The following is an 18095-nucleotide window of genomic DNA, read 5'->3' as shown; positions in this document are numbered from 1 at the left end:
AGCCGGGCCAACAGCATGTCCCCAAATCTCCCTCCTCGCATGTTCCCCGGACGTCGACATCTCACACGATGAGGTTTCGATCGTGATATCTTATGGTTTTATATTTTAGTTATTCTTCTTACCATTCCTTTCGGCGCTGGTGATTTTTTTTTATATCTTAAAGGCTTCTGCGCCGTTGCATCTGCTGCGCCATGTGTCCTTGTCCTTTTGTTTCTGTCAAGTACCCATGCGGATTGGATTCTTAGGCTGTGACTGTGACTGTGATTGTGCTTGTGATTCTTATACCATGAGGTCGGGGGTATTCTAGGCGTCCATGTTTCCATGTTGGAGTAAAGGGGATGTATATAGGCATTGGCCGGTCCTATTTGACCCGACTCCATTGATTCTTTGACTGTTAAACTATGGAATGTGTCTTGGAAGGCATTCGTAAACTCCAGAAGCTCATGTAAATATTCGTACCAGTAGATGTATACTTCATATCCCATCCTGTTTACTTGATGAACTTGGTAAAGTGACACCAACATAGTCCTCTCTATGCGTGCCGAGCTTCTGTACATGTTAATGCACCTCGCTGTACAACGCGATCTCAAAGTATAGCTTGGATATCATCTTCAGCATCCTAGGTTATTCAATAGTCACCAGCCGCCCTACCACCCACTCCAGGATAACTATTTGATCCACTCCATACTCGGAGCCTCCCTCTTCTGAAGAATCCCTTCAATCCGCTCCGCAAGATCCAACAATTCCTCATCACGATCTTCTCTCCCCATCAACTCCAACCCAACAGGGACACCCTGAGCTGCAGAACAAGTCGACGGACTAAACCCAGCTATCCAAAGTTAGCACCAACCGGAGATATCTATTACAAACTACTCACCAGGAATACAAATAGCAGGCCTCCCCGTCAAAGCCGCCAGAATCCCATTCCTCCTCGGCTGCACACAACTCCCAATCCGCACAACCAACTGCCTCTGATGCGGATAAACCATCGCATCAATCCCATTCTCCTCAAAACACTTCCTCACACCCTCCTTCAACACAGAAATCCTCTCCAAACGAGCCTGATACCCGGGACTTGCCAACGAAAATCTCTCCGGGTTCTGCAACGCCGCAGTAAATACCTTTGTAACCGCGTTCTGATCATATTCTCCACTCTCCGCAATCTGCTTCAGCGAGTGATACGGCGAGATAACAGTCTCCGATTGGAGAAATGTATCCAGGCGTTCGCGGAACTCGTAGACTTGCGTATCAGCCGTCGAGGCGAGAGTTGCGAAGCGCCAATCCGGATGGGTGGACGGATTGATATGGACCAATTCGATATCTGCACCTGCTTTGGTCTTGATAGACGCCAAAGCTTCATGCATGACCCGTTGCACAATCGTATTTTCATGAACAAGTTCATCAGTTAGTTCCTCCCGAGGATCGTCAAGGCCGAAATACGCATCTAAGACGCCAATCCGGATTCTCCTCGAATTCCCACCCTCTAACTCTCCAAGACCCTTCTCACCCTCCTCCTCCCCCTCCTCTCTCCCACTCTTCATAACATCAAAAACAACCCTCACATCCTCCACACTCCCTCCCATAGGCCCAACAACATCCTGCACCGAACTAACAGGCACAACACCGCTTGTACAAACCCTCCCCACCGACGGCCGAAACCCAACAATCCCACACGCCGACGCAGGAGACCTCAACGAATTAACCGTGTCACTCCCACACCCGACAAGCCCCAATCCGCCCGCCAGCGCAGCCGCAGTTCCCCCCGAGGAACCACCCGGTGTCCGGGTCGCATCGAACGGGTTCAACGTCTGCCCGCCTAGCGAGGATGTGGTCGTTCCGTGGAGGGCGAATTCGTGGAGATTCGCCTTGGCGAGGATGATACAGCCTGCGAGGCGGAGACGGGAGACTACTTCGCTATCTGTGGTTGTGCGGAGGGCGTGGAGGGCTTGGACGCCTGCGCTGGTGGGTGTATCATGGGTTGTAAAGTTATCTTTTAGGATAATAGGGACGCCGTGTAAGGGCGGGAGGGGGTGGGAATTGTTTAGGAAGTGGGTTGTTTGTTTGTCCTTTTGGGCGGCTATTTCGAGGGCGTTTTCGTTGATGTATAGCAGAGATTTGAGGGTTGGATCGTAGCGGGTTATGCGGGCGAGGTAGGTGGTGACTAGGGCTGTGCAGGTTGTTGTGCCGTTGGAGAGGGCTGCGTGGTATTTTGGGATTGTGAGGGAGGGGATGTCTAACTCTGTGCTTGTTGGGTCCATGATGGAGGTGTGTATTGGGAATTGAGTCGATTGGAGAGAGGGGAGGTTGAGTGGGAGAGTCGGAGGGTAGTCGAAGGTGATAGTTGTAATAAGAGGATGTTGGGGTAGTGTTGGAGTAAGCTACTCGAGATACTCTACTCCAACTCAGTCCAATGTGCATATGCGGGGGTTTCTTTCTTACGAATAGTAAAGTCCCCTTGACTAGGGGTATCGAGGAGCTTTACACCGATAGGATGCATCCAACATATACAAAGCGTATATTCAACTATACAACAATCCCTAGACAAACAAACCATGCAAAACCCCCAAAAATTCTATTCAATGCACATGCAACAAAATGCACACGCTAGAGTCAAACGCCAAAAACAAAACTCAAACAAATATCAAAGTCAAATCCATTTACATACCCCGATTAAACTCAACCATCCCCTCATACCCACCACGACCATGGAACTCCTCCTCCAACGAAGCCGCACTAATAGCCTGACGCTGCGGGAACGCCGCCAACGCCAACGGCAACGCAAACAGCGAAGTCGTCAGAACCAATCCCAGATTCACGGGCAGAGTCATGCGTGGGTTCGCGCGCAGCCAGGCCGTCTTCTCGAGACGCACCAGGATAAGAGGGGGCAGGACCATGATGGGGGTGGCGTTCAGGACACGCGAGATAGCAGTCTCGCCGACAGCGAGGGTAGCGGCCTTTTTGCTCTTGCCCAGACTTTGGAGGGGCTCTGCGTCGTCGCCGAGAGCTTCGCGCTTGGCGCGGTCTTTGTCCGAGAGGACGGGGTAGACGTCGATGCCGCGGCGAATTTCCTCGCCGCGCATGAGGAAGACGTTTAGCGCGGAGGCGCTGGCGACGGCGGCGAAGGGGACGAGGCGAGAGAGAATTAGGCGGGTGTTTGGGGAGATGCTCTTCAGGCGGGGCACGAGGGCGTTTAGACCCAGGGCGACGGAGCAGGAGGCGGAGACGGCCATGAGGTAGGATTTGGCGATTTGGGAGGTGGAGAGCGGGGTGGATTTGTTGGCGTTGGCATTGTTGATGGCGACGTTGAGGGATTGGTTACCAATTTGCCAGAGGAGGGTGCCAGTTGTCTGGAGGGAATCGGGTTAGTATTTTTGTCGCGTGCCTACAACTTGAATGCTCGAATCACTCACTCCTAGGCCCGGGGTGAGCATGCCCGCCGTAACGACCAAATTCGTCAGGACGTAGGCGGACATGCGGAAGGGTAGCATGACCGGTTCACCGGTATCTACAGCACAACCCAATTAGCTAATGACCTCCATTCCCAATGTATTGATCCAATCCATACCAGGGTGCAGCGTCGAGTCGACCACCTTCTTCGCCTTCCACAATTCCGGGGTCATAGTGGGAATCTTATTCTGCTTATACGAAGCAATCAAAGCCTTCGCCTGATCCAGGCCCGCGGGCGAGACGAGCAGCGTCCTGGTGGATCAATTAGCATACGATCGCGTAGACAAAGGGTACCCTCGGGGATGCTTACCGAGGATCGGAGATGTCAGCAGCATGGCGGACACGGCCCCAGTAGGACTTCAGATCATATTGAGAGACAGGGGGGTCACGAGAACCAGGGAGAGAGGCAGACATGGCCTGAAGAAGTAAAAGAATGAGTGTTCAAGAACGAAAGAATGAAAGAGTGCAGGCTGGGGGAGGCGAGAAAGAAATGACTCGACTTTTGCGGGGAGGCCCAATTTACTTTTTTCACGATAATAAAAGGCGGTGAGGCGATAAGTGGATTACGCCCAATCAGAGGAGAGTCACGAGATTCGCCTTCCAGGGACATCGGGCGGGCTTCCGATTCTATGCGGGACAACTCCAAAAGGAAGCAGTTCTATTGGACCGGGCAAAGTATAATGGCAATAGTACATACAAAAAGAGTACAGAGGTATCATCAAAGGCAGAAAGGAAAACGAAGGGAAGTAATTAAAAGACACAACGGCGGGAAGTGTCCCGATGCATGGAGATAATAGAAAAAAGAAGACCCGACGCTAGGGGGAATGATTTAACAAAAGAAACGGGTCGTAAAAGACACATCCTCACAGGACAGGACACTTGGACCCCCGGCAAGTCTACCGGAACCGAAACGATTTATGCGCCAACGGGGAGGGGGACCCCCGCCAGGCGCATACCCGGACCGGACACGGGACGGGGTTTGGGCACAGAAAATGCAGACATAAAATGATGGCAGGTTGGACCGTTCCAGACCGACACATTTCGTATGGAGCCAGTGTGTACAGGATTCGCTGGAAGAAAAAGGGTGAGTATGATTGATCAGACAGAACCTGCGGGCGACAGTGCTTACCATTGAATCATGAGATGGCCGCCATTATCCATCGAATTGCAAACGCACCGTGTGCCGTTGCTGGGATTGCTATGGCGGTCGGTGCTGGGAGTCGCCAGGTCGGGGTCCGTCAAGGTGGTGGGAGAGTTGTTGGAATGATGAGATGGGTGGATATCAAAATCGCTGTGTAGTCGAGGAGGGGAGGAGCGTAAATGAGCAAAGGTAGCAGCACGTGGAAGACGAGCCCCGTAGCCACCACCAGTAGAAGGCCTGGCACCCCGGCCGCGCTCTTTCAGTACCTGTCGAAGTGCATGAGTGGCATCACCGCTGTCATCCTCTTCGCCCGGTAATGTCTGAGAGGCAACGCTACCCCGGGTATATGTAGCGTCCGAATGTAGCAGGGATGAATGCCGCTTGCTTGGCGTCCGCTTCATCGCCTCGGGAGAGCCCCGATAGGTGGATCGACTAGAGACCCCTCGCGAGGAGCCAGCCCAAGGAGACATCCGTCCCGAGTGGGATGAACCCACTGTAGACGCATAGGATCCCTTAGAAGGAGGACGAGAACCAGAGTCACTACGGGAGAAGGATGGCCGACCGCCGTCAAAGAGACCGTATGAGGAGGACTGTGGGCGAGGCAGAACCGGATATTCAGAGTACTCAGCAGGGTCAGCTTCGCTCTCGGTGGCAGAACCATCCAGGTCCATGCCCGTCAACGGATCAGTCAACCCCGTGGGACCCTCATCAAGGGACTGCATTTCGGCCTTGGCTCGACCATCCTTGCCAATTTTCAACACCACCGACTGCGAACGAGTGGGCATGCCCGTGGCGATGGAATTCGACCGACCTAACGGTGCCGGTCTCATGGTTTTGACGGGCGAGGACCGGCCCTTGGAAGGACTCTTGCGAATTCCACTCGTCGTGGCCATAATACCGCTGGACCGACTGAGTGGACGATGGGAAGAGCTCGTGATGGCGGTATGGGTCACACTCCGAGTCAGTCCTGGCCGGCCACGGGGTGTGAACTCATCATCCTCATCGTCTCCTGAGAAGCTCGAGAATGATCCCGGACGTTGGCCTTCATAGCCCTGAGCCCGACGAAGTTCATCTCGTTTCGATTCTTCTATCTGGTGGTGATAAGGCTGTCTCATCCCAGGCCGCCTTTCCGGCGTGATTTGAGGCCCACCAAACCGTCGGGCAGGGGAGCTCAAAAACATCGCTGGGTCCTCGGCCTTGGCAACGGGGATACGCGGGGATGTCGAAAAAGGAGCGGGAAACAGAGCAGCATCGGTAGGAGGAGGAGCGGAGGAGATCCCAAATCCACCGCTGCTGAATTCAGGTAGATCCATGGAGCCATCGATGGCGGGTAGTTGTGGGATGTTCGTGTGTATAGAGGCATGAGTCGGCGATCGTTCCACGTGAGCATTGCCTCTACCCGAGACTAGGGACGGCAGTCCATTTACTGACGGCTCCTGCTCTTGGTCCCAAAACAGCCGTTGTTGTGGGAAGAAGGGAGACCCCGCAGGATCGAGAGATGCGAGTTGGAACAGATCTGGCGAAGACTGCAGATTGCCGAACAGTCGAGGGGATACCCCCAGGAGACGACTCGGGGTCTCTAAATGATTGCCCACCCGCGGTGTGGTCCCTCTCCCAACACTGCCCATCGACTCAAAATCGGGGATCTTCCGTCTTGACGCACTGGTTGGCGGCGGGGTTTGCATGGATGCCGCAGATTTGGCCGAATCCACCGTCCTCGGACCGTCTTCACCGACAGCGGGCATAGGCTTCAAAGGGCGAATCCTCCTAGCCGTATCGGTATTTTCCGAGCCCCGTCCATCTCTACTATCTGCAGAGGTTTCCGCTCTGAAAACATTGGACGAGGAATTGATACCGAGCTTGTGCGGAGAGCGGAGGAACTCAGGACTAGAAGCATACGGGTCGGCGGTATCCCAGGTGACTCGAGGGTCAAAGAAACTGGACTCGAGTTTCGGAGTCGTAAACGAGTCAAAGGCGGCCGTCGTGGGAGTCCTCGTCGGGGTCTGAGGTTCGCCGTTGGGATAGCTGAAGCTGAACATGGCCGGGTACATTAGCATCATCTTTCGGGGGTGCTCACGACGGCAATGCAGGACACAAAGATTGCAGCCAGAGAGAGGAATAGCATAAAACCCCCCCCTAGGCACGAGGCACAGAGTATCTTGGAACTAGGGACCCCGCACGGAAGGGAGGAAAGGAGTGGAGGGGAGGGGGGGTTCGAGGTGGTAGTGGGAGCGGCAGCAGCAGGAGGACAGGGCTTCAACATACCTGTGGACTGGGTGATCCCAACTCATATCAGCAACACGAGCCTGGCAACCATCGAAGGTCGAGCTGCCAGGCAACCTTAACGGCAAGAGATATGGAGAGAAGATTGGAGGAGAAGAGTCCGAAGGGGGAAACGAGAGGAATGCTCGGCAGGGAGAAGATGGGAAGGAAGGTTTGCGGAGTTACAGCATTGGTCGAAGGTGAGTTGCGGCCGTCTGAATTGTCGGGGGTGGTGGAGTGACGAGTTAAGAAAAAAGAGCAAGGATTGAACTGTAGCTTCTTTGTAGCTCGGATCGGGGTGAAATTGGATGTTCGTGTTCTGGTGCAGCCAGGCGGCTCTGTAGGAAGGAGGAGGAGGTCGTCGGTGTAGTGGAAGTAAGCCGTCGGGCTTCGTAGCTTCCGTGCTCGGGTTGAGGGACTGTATACAAAGTTTGGGTTTGTCCCGGAGCAGGCAGGGTTGGTCTCAGAGTTGTGGGAGGGAGAAAGGAGGGAGCAAGAATGTCCGATGAGGAAAGGGTCGACGGTCGAGATTGTCGAGGGATGGGTCTGGTCTGTAGGTCTGTAGGGAGGAGAGAAAGAAAGAAAGCACGGAGGGGTGTTTTTCTTTTTCTCAGTTGGTCCAAGATCGTTCTTTTTTTTTCCGTGGGGACCACCTTTTTTTTTCTTCCTTTGGTTGGCCTCCACCGATCCACTACGAGTTCTACGAAGCTTCCGATTTTCCGTATGACGATAGACTATAGTAGTACTGAGGTAGGCGATATTAGATCAAGAAATGAGACGAGAGATAATTATATACGGGAGTCAAGAATACAAGAATACCGGGGACTGAGCTCCGATCTTGGGCATATTAGTAGTCTCTGCGGAGTATACAATGAAAATGGAGTAGTACCAACGGAAGTATACCGATATTTAACCTCGTTCCAGTGGACTACAATCGATGATGAATACATATAATCTTACACTTGTTATAACGTTCCAGTCTATTATTATAGCTTCCATCATCATCATCATCATCATCATCATCATCTCCTCCAGATCGACTCGGTCGCATGCAAACTCCCTTTTGGAGCCCCCTCCTCGGTCCGACCAAGTCAGCACCAGCTGAACAAACTACTTGGAAGGGGCGCCTATCAAGGGCCTCTCTCTGTCTCAACCCATCAAAGGATCCTCCTCAGGCCCCGCCGATCCAGACCCCATTGGGGCGGGCACGATCGAGCCTCGTTTCCTAAGTTTCTCTAGGCTCATTGACTTCCCTGGTCAAGACTCGAGTCGTCTCTCCCTCCTGCCGGAGCTTCGGAGTAGCCGGTAGCCCATTGGCACAACCAGTCAACTAATGATTAACAGGCTCGAGGTCACTCCCGTTTTGTTCGTCTTTCTCTCTCTTTGCAGTGTCGATAACTCAATAGTAGTCACGATGGGAGTATGTACATACTCAACCACACTGAACTCGACTGGCTCAACTCCCCAGGCCCATTATTCTGACCGATGACGACATGCGGCCGTCCCTGGCGAGATGAAAGTGGAGCCGCCTTGGAACCACCATTGAAGAGCCTGGAGAAGAGCGGCTGGACGGCTTAACAACGGAGGTTGGAGTACCTGACTAGGTTACCACTACGGAGTATTGACTATGTACATACTGTACCTGCTTCAAGGCTCCAGCTTGGAACCGGGCCAGCCTGGGCAAATTGGGGTTCCCTGAAGTGGTTCTTGTCCAGGTCGATTCTGGTTAGCGGGGAGTAATCCGGACTCCGTACTGGGAAACATCCCTCGGGAGCAATTGCTGACGGGGAGCTGGTACTTATCGTCTGGCTGTTAAAGGAGGAGGGGTTCAGCTCGCCATGATGCTCAGGATTAGGCCGTATGCCTGAACGAGCTAGAGACTAGTAACTCCAGCTGAAGTTCATTATTATTGTCCCCCGTGAAAGGGGTGCTTGAAGCCAGTAGTCTCTTCCTGTAGTGCCGACAGGTACTTTCCCACGTATTCCACCACGTATTAATCCCAGTATCCGAGCACGACTCTCCCTAACCCCTCAGGCGAAAAGGGGAAGCCCCGCTGCCCATCTTTGGATCTGTCCATTCGACATACCATACCGAGTAGATGGAGAGTACGGAGTACTGTATTGAGTATGATTGCTATCGAGGAGTCGTAGTTTAGTTTACACACATATCCTCCGAACAGGCCCGTGAATCTCTCCCCTCAGCTTTGTCAATCGCCAGCCGCTAGTTAGTTCATCCACGGCCCCTGGCATATACGACCAGCCCATCTTCTTGGCAACCACCTTGAATTGGTGACTTTCCGCTGATTCATCCTTCCTACCAGCGGGTCGCTTCCCCTTGCTCCTTATTTGTTCCTGGTCTCGTCTGAACCGGATTTCTGCTGGCTGAGCGTCTCGCACGGCCCAGTATGTCTACTGTAGCAAGTACTTTGTACTGTACGGAGTACTTCTCCAGGACGGAGTACAGTGGTGTTCCATAAGTTTGTAACACCCGAAAAAGTTCAAACCCATCTCATCAGCTATACTTTGAAAGACAAGTTGAAACACAGATGCCGGGAACATAAAATCGAGGCATATTTTGACGGCCTGTTTTCTTGGTCCCTGGCTTCAGACTTTTGAACTGCCACTGTACTTGTGGAAGCGACCTCGGACTCGCAGACACTCCCCTCGCGCCCAAGCAACAGCCCCAGTCGTCCACTTGTCCACTTGTCCCCTTGTCCAATTTCCGATTTGAAGGTCCAGCCCAGCCCACATTCAACCCACAAGCTAACAAGCTAACCCACTAGAGCTCCCCACGCTAAATCTCACGCGAGATCTGGGCTGATCATAATCTCGGTCACCCTACGGAGTAGTAGTACTGTACTCCGTACCTACAATCCTATCCACCATTTACCGACCGAGTTACGAACCGGATTCACATTTTTCCCCAATAGATCAGAGCCGCCTCCAGGAACACTTTTTAACCCGACCTGAGTAGGACCTCCGAGCCGTGTCTCCCAATTTCGAGACAAATTGGGGCAGTCTTCCCTCCTTTGAAGACAATGATCGCCGAGGAGAAACAAGCGTGAGACTTGTACCTGGATTTTGCATTGTACCTGCGTCGTGTGCTGCAAGGGCGGGCACACACTCGACGTGGCAATAGGATCACGAGGAAGCTTGATCTGCAGCGTTGACCCCACGTAGCTTCCTATTCAAGTCTTCAGTATGGAGGACACCAGACATGCTGTACAATTACTACTGTATGTAGAAGGGACCAGAGTAGTACATAATCACTACTTTAAAGTATGGACCAACTTGATCCGACCGCATCGCACCAGGCTGGTGTGCTTCCCCCTCATCCCCACATTGGAAGCTCTCTCTCTGTATGCCGCCCGTCCCACGTAATTGGACCGTAGATCTGAGAAATCATCAGGATTGCGTGCACACAAATGTCACCTCGATTTCGCTTGAAACATAGCATTGGCCCATCACATTGATCGGACTCATAGCAGCACGTGGTGGAGTATGTAGAACTCCAGGTAGGGGCCATGCTAGTGTTGAACTTTGGCAGACTACACTATTGGAGGCGACTCCATGTTTGCGATATACTGTTTGTGCGTATTACGGAAATACATCATTTAAAGAAATTGAATCCGCAAGGCTGCTGAGAGAATAAGTAGCTGGTCACCTGCAACGCATAAGGGCGCCGAGTGAGTGACCGCCTGGCCTTGACTGTCAGGCTGCCAGGCACGATCAGCCCCCTGGTGCGCCACACTTTCATCCACAGCCACAGCTCCCCGCCACATTCTGCGCCTTCCCAAATCGATCAACTCCTCCAGCATCAACACTCCCATCCATCTCAAACATCCTCAAGACAGAATGAATGCCTGACTGCCTACATTCAAAACGTGGCCCATCTCAGTAGACCCAACTGAGCGGGGCCATCCCTTCGGCCTCTCTTCTTTGTCTTCCTCGTCTTTCTTTCTCTCCGTCTCTCTGGTCCAGGTCTTTGTTGGCTTACATTTATCTTCCCATTCAACGAATTCTCCGACCTTCATTTTATCTCCAGCTCTACCTTCATCTCTATCACCCAGAATCAATATGTCACGCCCATCCCCGCGCAAAGTTCACCGCCGTAAGAAGGTGATGCACCATCGACAGGGCAGAGTGCGCAAGCTGAAAAGTGGGTCCTCGAACCTGGCAGGCCAGCCAGGTCCGAATGGGAGTCAAGCACCTCGGAAGGCAAAGCAGGCATCAAAACCCAGAATATCCGAGTCTGACGATCCACTAGAAGATGTAAGTTTCATCTCCTCCCTGCTTGATTGCGGTTCACAATCATTGTCTAATCTTGCATAGAATGTGTTTGAACGTACGCCCATGCCAGCGGGTTATTCTTTTGTCCCCAAGGGTGATGTTTACATCACTCGAAAGTGTCGGCTCATGACCAAGGAGATTGATCAAGTTGTGTACAAGGTCTACGTGAGTACCAACATACCTCTTTTAAGACATCTATCTTCCATTCCTTACCGTATCATTCTAATCAACTTCCGTAGAACAAAACAGGAAAACGGTCTTCCGGGATCCGAGTACCCTCTGACATCTACAATGAGGTTCTAGCCATGTCCAAAGAGACCGAAAAATCTCGCGCCTCCGCCACTAGAGCCCGGGACACCAAATTCCTCGACCAAGGACGAGAGCTCTTACGAGACCAATTCCCGTTGATGCCAGAGGATACGCTCGATATCATTATGGAACATGCCTTCTGCAAAGGCTCTAGAAGAGTAGGCCGTACTGGTACTCTCTCGGACAGTCACAAAGCCCAGTTGGCTGTCGAGGCTCATGTTCGACACAAATACACCCCTTACGAGGCTATGCTTGCAAGTGGTGAGGATCGAACGATGGCCCGCAGAAAGGTCTGGGATACTGTCCAAATGATCCGGAAGGCGTGGGAGGGGACTGGATCAAAGATAGATGAGTGCTTGGCATTGCGTTTGGGATGATTTGGCATTTTCTGTGCGTTGGTTGTGTAAGAGGGTGTTGCATAGCAATGGAGTTTTGGTTTAGATATGGGATATGGCATGTGAAGAATGGTTTTATGATATTGTGATACTTGAATGATAATGAATGTTAGTTAGCGACCATGGCTTGATTCATCTATTTTCTTTTTTTCCATTCACATGGGACTCGCCGCATCCTGAGGCTGTTCAGTTTGCTTTCCCGCGAGCTTCTGGCCCTGCTTAATCGATGTCGGGTATGCTCAGGGCCTCTTGGCCTATGTCCATGCATATTATCCCGTTTTTTTCATCTTCTCCTACCCACCCAAACCTACTATCGAAGTGAATCTTCGGTTCATCCCAGCTCGGCGAGAAGCACCGCCATTAACCCCATTTGGATTGGCGCGCTCAGGGGCAGCCGCAGTTAAGCATCAATCAGCGCTGGGCAGTGGATCCCGGCCCCCACCCAACATCCAAGGGTCCCATTCGCCTCGTGGTCCAAGCGAAATCAGTCGAATGGAGAATCTTGTTGCGCCGACTCTCCCCCTCCTCCGTCAGCATTCGGCCCAGCTCGACTCGATATTTCCCTCCATCATGGCCCCTCCCCGTCCACCATGTTGAGGCGATACCTGCCCGTCCGGGGATGGCTTGGCCGGCGGCGCTCCGTCGTGCTCATCGCCCTGCTAGCCTTGTTCTTGCTAGTCAGGAGTCTGCCAGCGCTGAAAAGTGAATTGGATGGCCGTGTGGGCCTTGCGCTCCCCGAGGACCGGCCGCGATACCTCTACCACTCCGCATTCCGCAAGAACCCAGATCGGATGTATGAAGAGCAGCTGTCGAATGCACTGCAAGAAATTGAGCGGCAGCAATTATCGCTGACTGGCGACGAGGATAAGACGCATACATTATGGCAGATCATGCTGGGGCTGGACCCCAGCGCGGAAATCCGGGGTGACGATTCACTGACATTCGAGAAGAAGAATTCCGAATGGAAATACAAGGTAAGATCGCGAGAACTGGTCCTCTGCGTATGTCGCAACTCGGCGCGCATCTCGCTGACTATCGCAAATAACCAGCTCGTGACCACCGAATGGGCCGAAGAATTCATAACGATCACTCTTGCCTCCATCCCAGGCCTCGCCACTCTTTACCATTCATACCCACATCACGTCCTCCGCGCGGATCTACTGCGCTATCTAATGCTATGGTACTTCGGCGGCTACTACGCCGACACGGACGTTTTCCCCGCTCGATCTATCAAACAATGCCCATCACTACAGAACTCCGTATTCCAAACCGACAACCCCGATATCTCACTCGTCGTGGGCATCGAAATTGACGAACCATTTGCTTCGCCCCAGAAAATGCACGACTGGCACTGGGTCCGCAGCTACGGCTTCATCCAGTACACCATGTACGCACCGCGTCGCTTCAGTCCACTACTGAGAGAAGTGATTATCCGAGTCCTATCACATACCAAGCGCCACATCGACGAAAGTAACATCTTTCTCGGGGCGCGATATAATGAACTCACTACCCTTGAAATCACTGGACCGGGCGTCTTCACCGATGCCATTCTAGACGTGTTATCGGACACGTTACCCGCAAACCACTCGTTAATCTCACAGTCACTCAAGGCAGATGCAGGCCTGGGCGACCTCGTACCGGAGTATTCAAGCGTCCCGCAAGAGCGCGTGACCTGGGCACCGTTCTACCGACTCGAGACACCATTGTGCGTCGAAGGCTCCGAGGCTAAACCGGGCACTCAGCTGGGTGGACTGTGTGTTCTCCCTGTGAATGCTTGGGGTAATGGGCAGAGACATAGCGGATCAGAAGATTTTGGCAGCTCTCATGCCTGCATCAACCATCGGTTTGGTGGGACGTGGAAGCCGTGGAAGCAGAGCTGGAAGAAGTATCTCTTTGGATGAGTGGGATTTAGGTTTCTGTCTCGGGTTGTATTCATTTTAGACAAACCTTTTCTTCTGTACATATATGCACTTCAATACATGGGATAATGTCCGTCGGTTTTCCTATCTGGGCTGCCGTCGCTTTTATGAAGGCAATCAGGCTCAGGCCCACTGGGTAAATGCCAGTATTCCGTTAATCTCTCCAGCTCAAGGTCTACTCTACGCAGATTGATTTCAGCAACCAAACCTATCTCTGGTTCCACCGGGATATCGGAATATGGGGTCAGCTGTCAGATGGAGGCGATGTGTAATGCCAGCCGGATGGATCTCCGTAAGACACTCCGGAAATAGTAACTCTTCTGGCCACCAGCGAATCGCATTACGGTTGTGAGTCCTGGAAAATACGTAGAACCTTTCCAAAGCAGGATATTTCGAACGCAAAGAGAACCACAGAATATTATGCGAATCCAACACTGCTTGTGGCGGTCCAATGTGGATAACGCTCCAGATACGATGCATCTGTGAATTCAGTTGGATTATGAGTCACTCCACCGACAACCTAGACTACTAAATCTTTGAGCCACCAATTACTGCTGCTTTTCCAAGGTCCAGCGATCTCCTCAATGCCTTGATTCTTCGTTCCGTCACGAGAATCGAGTCTGGATAGTCCTCCTTTATATCGCGGCCAAGTAGTAGGTTGGCCACAAACTGCGACATGCGGAACGCTTTTATCATGCCAGTAGCATGGTAGCCGCCACATACCCATTGATGGGTGCGGTGTGGGAATGGCAGCCGGCCAGCAAAGGGCATGCCGTCTTGCGAGAATGCAAGGATTCCCGACCAGGCATGTGTAATATGAGCCGACGATCCTGGGATAGGAGAAGCGGCAACCTCGTCCCCAAAGCCACGTAAGTGCGCAATAGCCCCAAGGTCTGTCTCACTGTCATCGGCGGTTGCTCTGCGGCCGGTATTCGCACGTCCGACGACAATGTCACCCTCTTTGCGTTGGATGAGATAGTCGTAATCTTTGTCTCCATAGCGGAGCCAGTATGAAAAGTGGCGATCGAATCCGAGTACCGAGGAGTTTGCATTGCTGCTTGGTGGTACAGCCCCATAATGCACTACATTTCCTCTCACTGGAGATATATAAGGTTGTAATTCCGGCAAGAGATGTCCCAGCCAGGCATTCGTAGCATGGATAACGTTTTGTGCTTTGATATTCCCGCGTTGAGTGTGAACGACGGCAAAGTCGTCTGCCTGCCTATCTGTGATGGATTGTACTGTCGTGTGCGTTTGGACGTTGAGCTTTCCTGACTCGATCAATTCGCCCAAAACACTCGTGATCCACTTGTATGGCCAGAGCGACGCAGCCGGGATGCCGATAGCGCCAATACAGCGCGAAGATAGCTTCAGAATCTGATGCAGATGAGCTTTGTCGATATAGACGCTGTGCTTAGCGGCCAAATGGGGAGCATGTTTCCCCATATCCTCAAGTGCTTTCACGGCCTTGTCGAATGTTTTTTGGTCACAGTATGCTTCGATACCCTCAGTCAACTGGAGATCACAGTTTATACCGTCTTCGCGAATAGCTTGCGTCATTGCCTGTAGATGACTGTTCTCGAACTCAGAAATCCGAATTGCTTCTTCAATGCCAAAAGTTCGTTTGCGTTCTTCCCACATCGCAAAGGTCATAGTTTTGATGTGGCCACCATTGCGAGCGGTCGCTCCGGAACAGAGAGCGCGAGCGTCCACGAGGACAACACGTAGGTCTGGTTTCAAGGAAAGAAGTGTCCGTGATAGGCCCATTCCAGAAATACCTGAGCCTATGATAACCACGTCGACCGTGTCTGTTGGCCATGGGGATTGGTGGTTGGCAAGGTGGTGGGGGGATGAATGCCAGAAGGGAGTTGTCGCATTTGGAACAGGAAGGCCGGGGTCAATGACTCCTGGATCATAAATGCCTTCCAGAGCGCCAGACATTATCAAGACGATAATTTGACAAGAAACCGAGCTTAATTGATAACCAACAAAATATGGTGGATATTGCAATCAAGCAGTTCATCCGTGTTCATTTATACCCTTCGACTTTCGCGATTCCATTCCTCGGTAAAAGTATCCCAAGCTGAGGTTGATAACTTCCGGTTGGCCCTCTGTGGTGGGGTGCGCTATTTGGAAAATGGGCGATGGTCGGAGTGAAAGTGTTCTCATTCTACTTGCCCGAATGGGTAGACACGTTTTCCAACACGGAACATCATTGCGAGGAGGACAACATAATACTGTTAGCGGTAGCGGTAATATGGAATTCAGGTCAGTAATCTTCAAAGGGCCAGATGAGCAATATTCATCTTATTCTGGGTCTCATTTGAACTTCCTTCTGTATACACCTGGTGGAAATAGCCCCTCTCCGAGTCGAGGTAAAAAAGTGAAAACTCCGTTTCTCGTTCAACCTTCCCAAACGAGTCAAAACAGGTACGAAGGTCGAATCATCGTCGCTGCGCGCTGATCCTCCGAGCTATACATAACTTGACAATTTGAACCGAGTTGAACTCGCCGACTGCCTGCTGGCTATAAGTTGCTACTCACTGAAGATTACTTCGTTTCTATCGATCGTAAGAATGTATCATATAGTGTCTACAGTAGACGGAACAAATGATCCCGAATCCTCTTGGGAGGTAAAAAATAGATAAGTAGTAGCACATGCTGTAAATAGTGCAGAATATTAAATCCTATTTCCGATCGTACGAGGTTGAAAAAGTGCCGGCATACTGGTTCCCAGCGTGAGCCTTCCATCCGAAGCTCGACTGGCATCACAAATGAAGATCTTCCGCGGGATAAAGTCATATCATTCGGAGTCTATTAATCTTGTTGATATGAAGTACCTGCGGACTTAAAAAAGCCGCCTCTCAATTGATATCATACCTTATTATCAAATTTCATACTATATATACGCTCACATAAGGAACAACTGTCCCTGAGGTAACAGATGAGTCCATCGAATCCCCTCGCTTCTTCTGGCCCAGATATGTCGCAGCTGCGCAAGTCCCTTGAGCACATTGGCGAACTTACTTCTGTTGTAATTTTCGATCAAGACATTTTCAAAGAAAGCCTTGTGTTCGTCCAGAATGCAATCCGAAGCTGCGATAAATGTTGCCCAGACCAAAACCTGTTTCCCCGGTGACCCCGTTGGAAAAGTTTCAAGCGTGCTTTTGAACATTTCTAGACGATCAATTGACTCTCGAGTGAAATCCTCAGTTTGAAAAATCATTGAACCGGTGAGTGCTTGCCGAAGATAGATATCGTGTGCTTGTCGCACGAGGTTCTCGATGCAGGATAAAGCTTCGGCGTGTTTGGGTTCAGTCTGGGAACAGTACCTGATGCAGTCGAAAAGTTGTTCCCAATGAGATGGCGAAGATAGTATGTTCAAGCCAACACGTTCACTTATCAACGGGGCTGCATAGACTCGCATTCTATGGGGCTGTATTAGTAAAAGCTAATCTTTGCTGGCACGGAATACCTTGAAAAAATAAAGAAAAGAGTCGCTGACTTTCGGACTTGACGGATGATAAAGTCACCTAACTCGCTTCCTCCCAATTGACATTCCCCTCCAATAACTTTGATTGCTGCATCTAGCATACCGAACAAGATTGGAAAGTCGGTCCTTCCATTCACCATCACGGTAGTAAGTAGTACGAGAATTGTGACAATGATGGATTGCTTTGCGTCAAAGTCACTTTTAGCGAAATCTCGTCGTTGCTTCAGGCCTCGAATCGTGAGATCATAGAGAAATTCAGCACTGGTGCGGTCGTCTGACAAAAACCCGCGGGGCGGCATGAAGAGGCTGTCATCCAACTGTTGCTCTGTCCCTTCTTGGAGAGATATATGGAAGGCTGATACAGTGAGGACGGCACTCATCACCAGTCCATCAGTATGTGCAATAGGGAGAATTATATGGCGCCATCCATTATGTCGTCCATCAATTGCTATCATTTCAACTGCAATGCGGTCCGAATCTTGGAAAAGTTCATATCACTAATCTGGCCGGAAGGAAACGTATGTATATGACGTACAGTGTGAAAGCAACCGCTGTTGCCAAGGCGGGATATTATCAGGCAAAGGTTCATACAGCAATCGAGTCATGGAATTCATGAATCTCGAAGTTTGCGCAAGATGTTGCTGTGAGGAAAGTGAGTTGTCATGCGGTCGGGGGACCTCCTCGTCATCGCAACTATACGACAGCACAGATACGCCATCAACCGAATAAGATGTAGAACAATCGAGGAAGTTAAGAGGGAAATCATCTTCATTCTCACTAGGATTCGTCTCAGGTAGACCGAGTAGATCGGCATTGGAGACCTCGTGGTGCTTTCCCCTG

General features: G+C 51.4%; 6 protein-coding genes across 6 annotated transcripts; 2 read left to right on the top strand and 4 right to left on the bottom strand.

Annotated features, from left to right (window-relative positions):
- Positions 1–668: 668 nt before the first annotated feature.
- Positions 669–2258, bottom strand: N7458_007220 (amidase; the record flags this gene model as incomplete). Its single annotated transcript, XM_056910602.1, has 2 exons — positions 669–829; positions 878–2258. The coding sequence occupies 2 exons, from the start codon at positions 2256–2258 to the stop codon at positions 669–671; spliced, it is 1542 nt and encodes a 513-aa protein (XP_056766306.1).
- A 399-nt stretch (positions 2259–2657) lies between these two features.
- On the bottom strand, positions 2658–3861 carry N7458_007219 (sideroflexin family transporter; the record flags this gene model as incomplete). Its single annotated transcript, XM_056910601.1, has 4 exons — positions 2658–3347; positions 3411–3505; positions 3566–3699; positions 3758–3861. 4 exons carry the CDS (start codon positions 3859–3861, stop codon positions 2658–2660), a joined length of 1023 nt encoding a protein of 340 aa, XP_056766305.1.
- Positions 3862–4572: 711 nt separating this feature from the next.
- On the bottom strand, positions 4573–6627 carry N7458_007218 (PHD finger domain protein; the record flags this gene model as incomplete). Its single annotated transcript, XM_056910600.1, has 1 exon — positions 4573–6627. The coding sequence occupies one exon, from the start codon at positions 6625–6627 to the stop codon at positions 4573–4575; it is 2055 nt and encodes a 684-aa protein (XP_056766304.1).
- Positions 6628–10926: 4299 nt separating this feature from the next.
- N7458_007217 (DUF2293 domain-containing protein) lies at positions 10927–11825 on the top strand (the record flags this gene model as incomplete). The annotated part of the gene is made up of 3 exons (XM_056910599.1): positions 10927–11121; positions 11182–11304; positions 11379–11825. 3 exons carry the CDS (start codon positions 10927–10929, stop codon positions 11823–11825), a joined length of 765 nt encoding a protein of 254 aa, XP_056766303.1.
- A 608-nt stretch (positions 11826–12433) lies between these two features.
- Positions 12434–13744, top strand: N7458_007216 (uncharacterized protein; the record flags this gene model as incomplete). The annotated part of the gene is made up of 1 exon (XM_056910598.1): positions 12434–13744. The coding sequence occupies one exon, from the start codon at positions 12434–12436 to the stop codon at positions 13742–13744; it is 1311 nt and encodes a 436-aa protein (XP_056766302.1).
- A 546-nt stretch (positions 13745–14290) lies between these two features.
- N7458_007215 (NAD(P)/FAD-dependent oxidoreductase) lies at positions 14291–15703 on the bottom strand (the record flags this gene model as incomplete). Its single annotated transcript, XM_056910597.1, has 1 exon — positions 14291–15703. One exon carries the CDS (start codon positions 15701–15703, stop codon positions 14291–14293), a length of 1413 nt encoding a protein of 470 aa, XP_056766301.1.
- Positions 15704–18095: the final 2392 nt, after the last annotated feature.

The sequence above is a fragment of the Penicillium daleae genome, assembly GCF_028827525.1.
Source record: "Penicillium daleae strain IBT 16125 chromosome Unknown utg000006l_segment0_segment0, whole genome shotgun sequence".
Lineage (NCBI taxonomy): Eukaryota > Fungi > Ascomycota > Eurotiomycetes > Eurotiales > Aspergillaceae > Penicillium > Penicillium daleae.
This window is presented reverse-complemented; position numbering and strand designations above follow the sequence as displayed.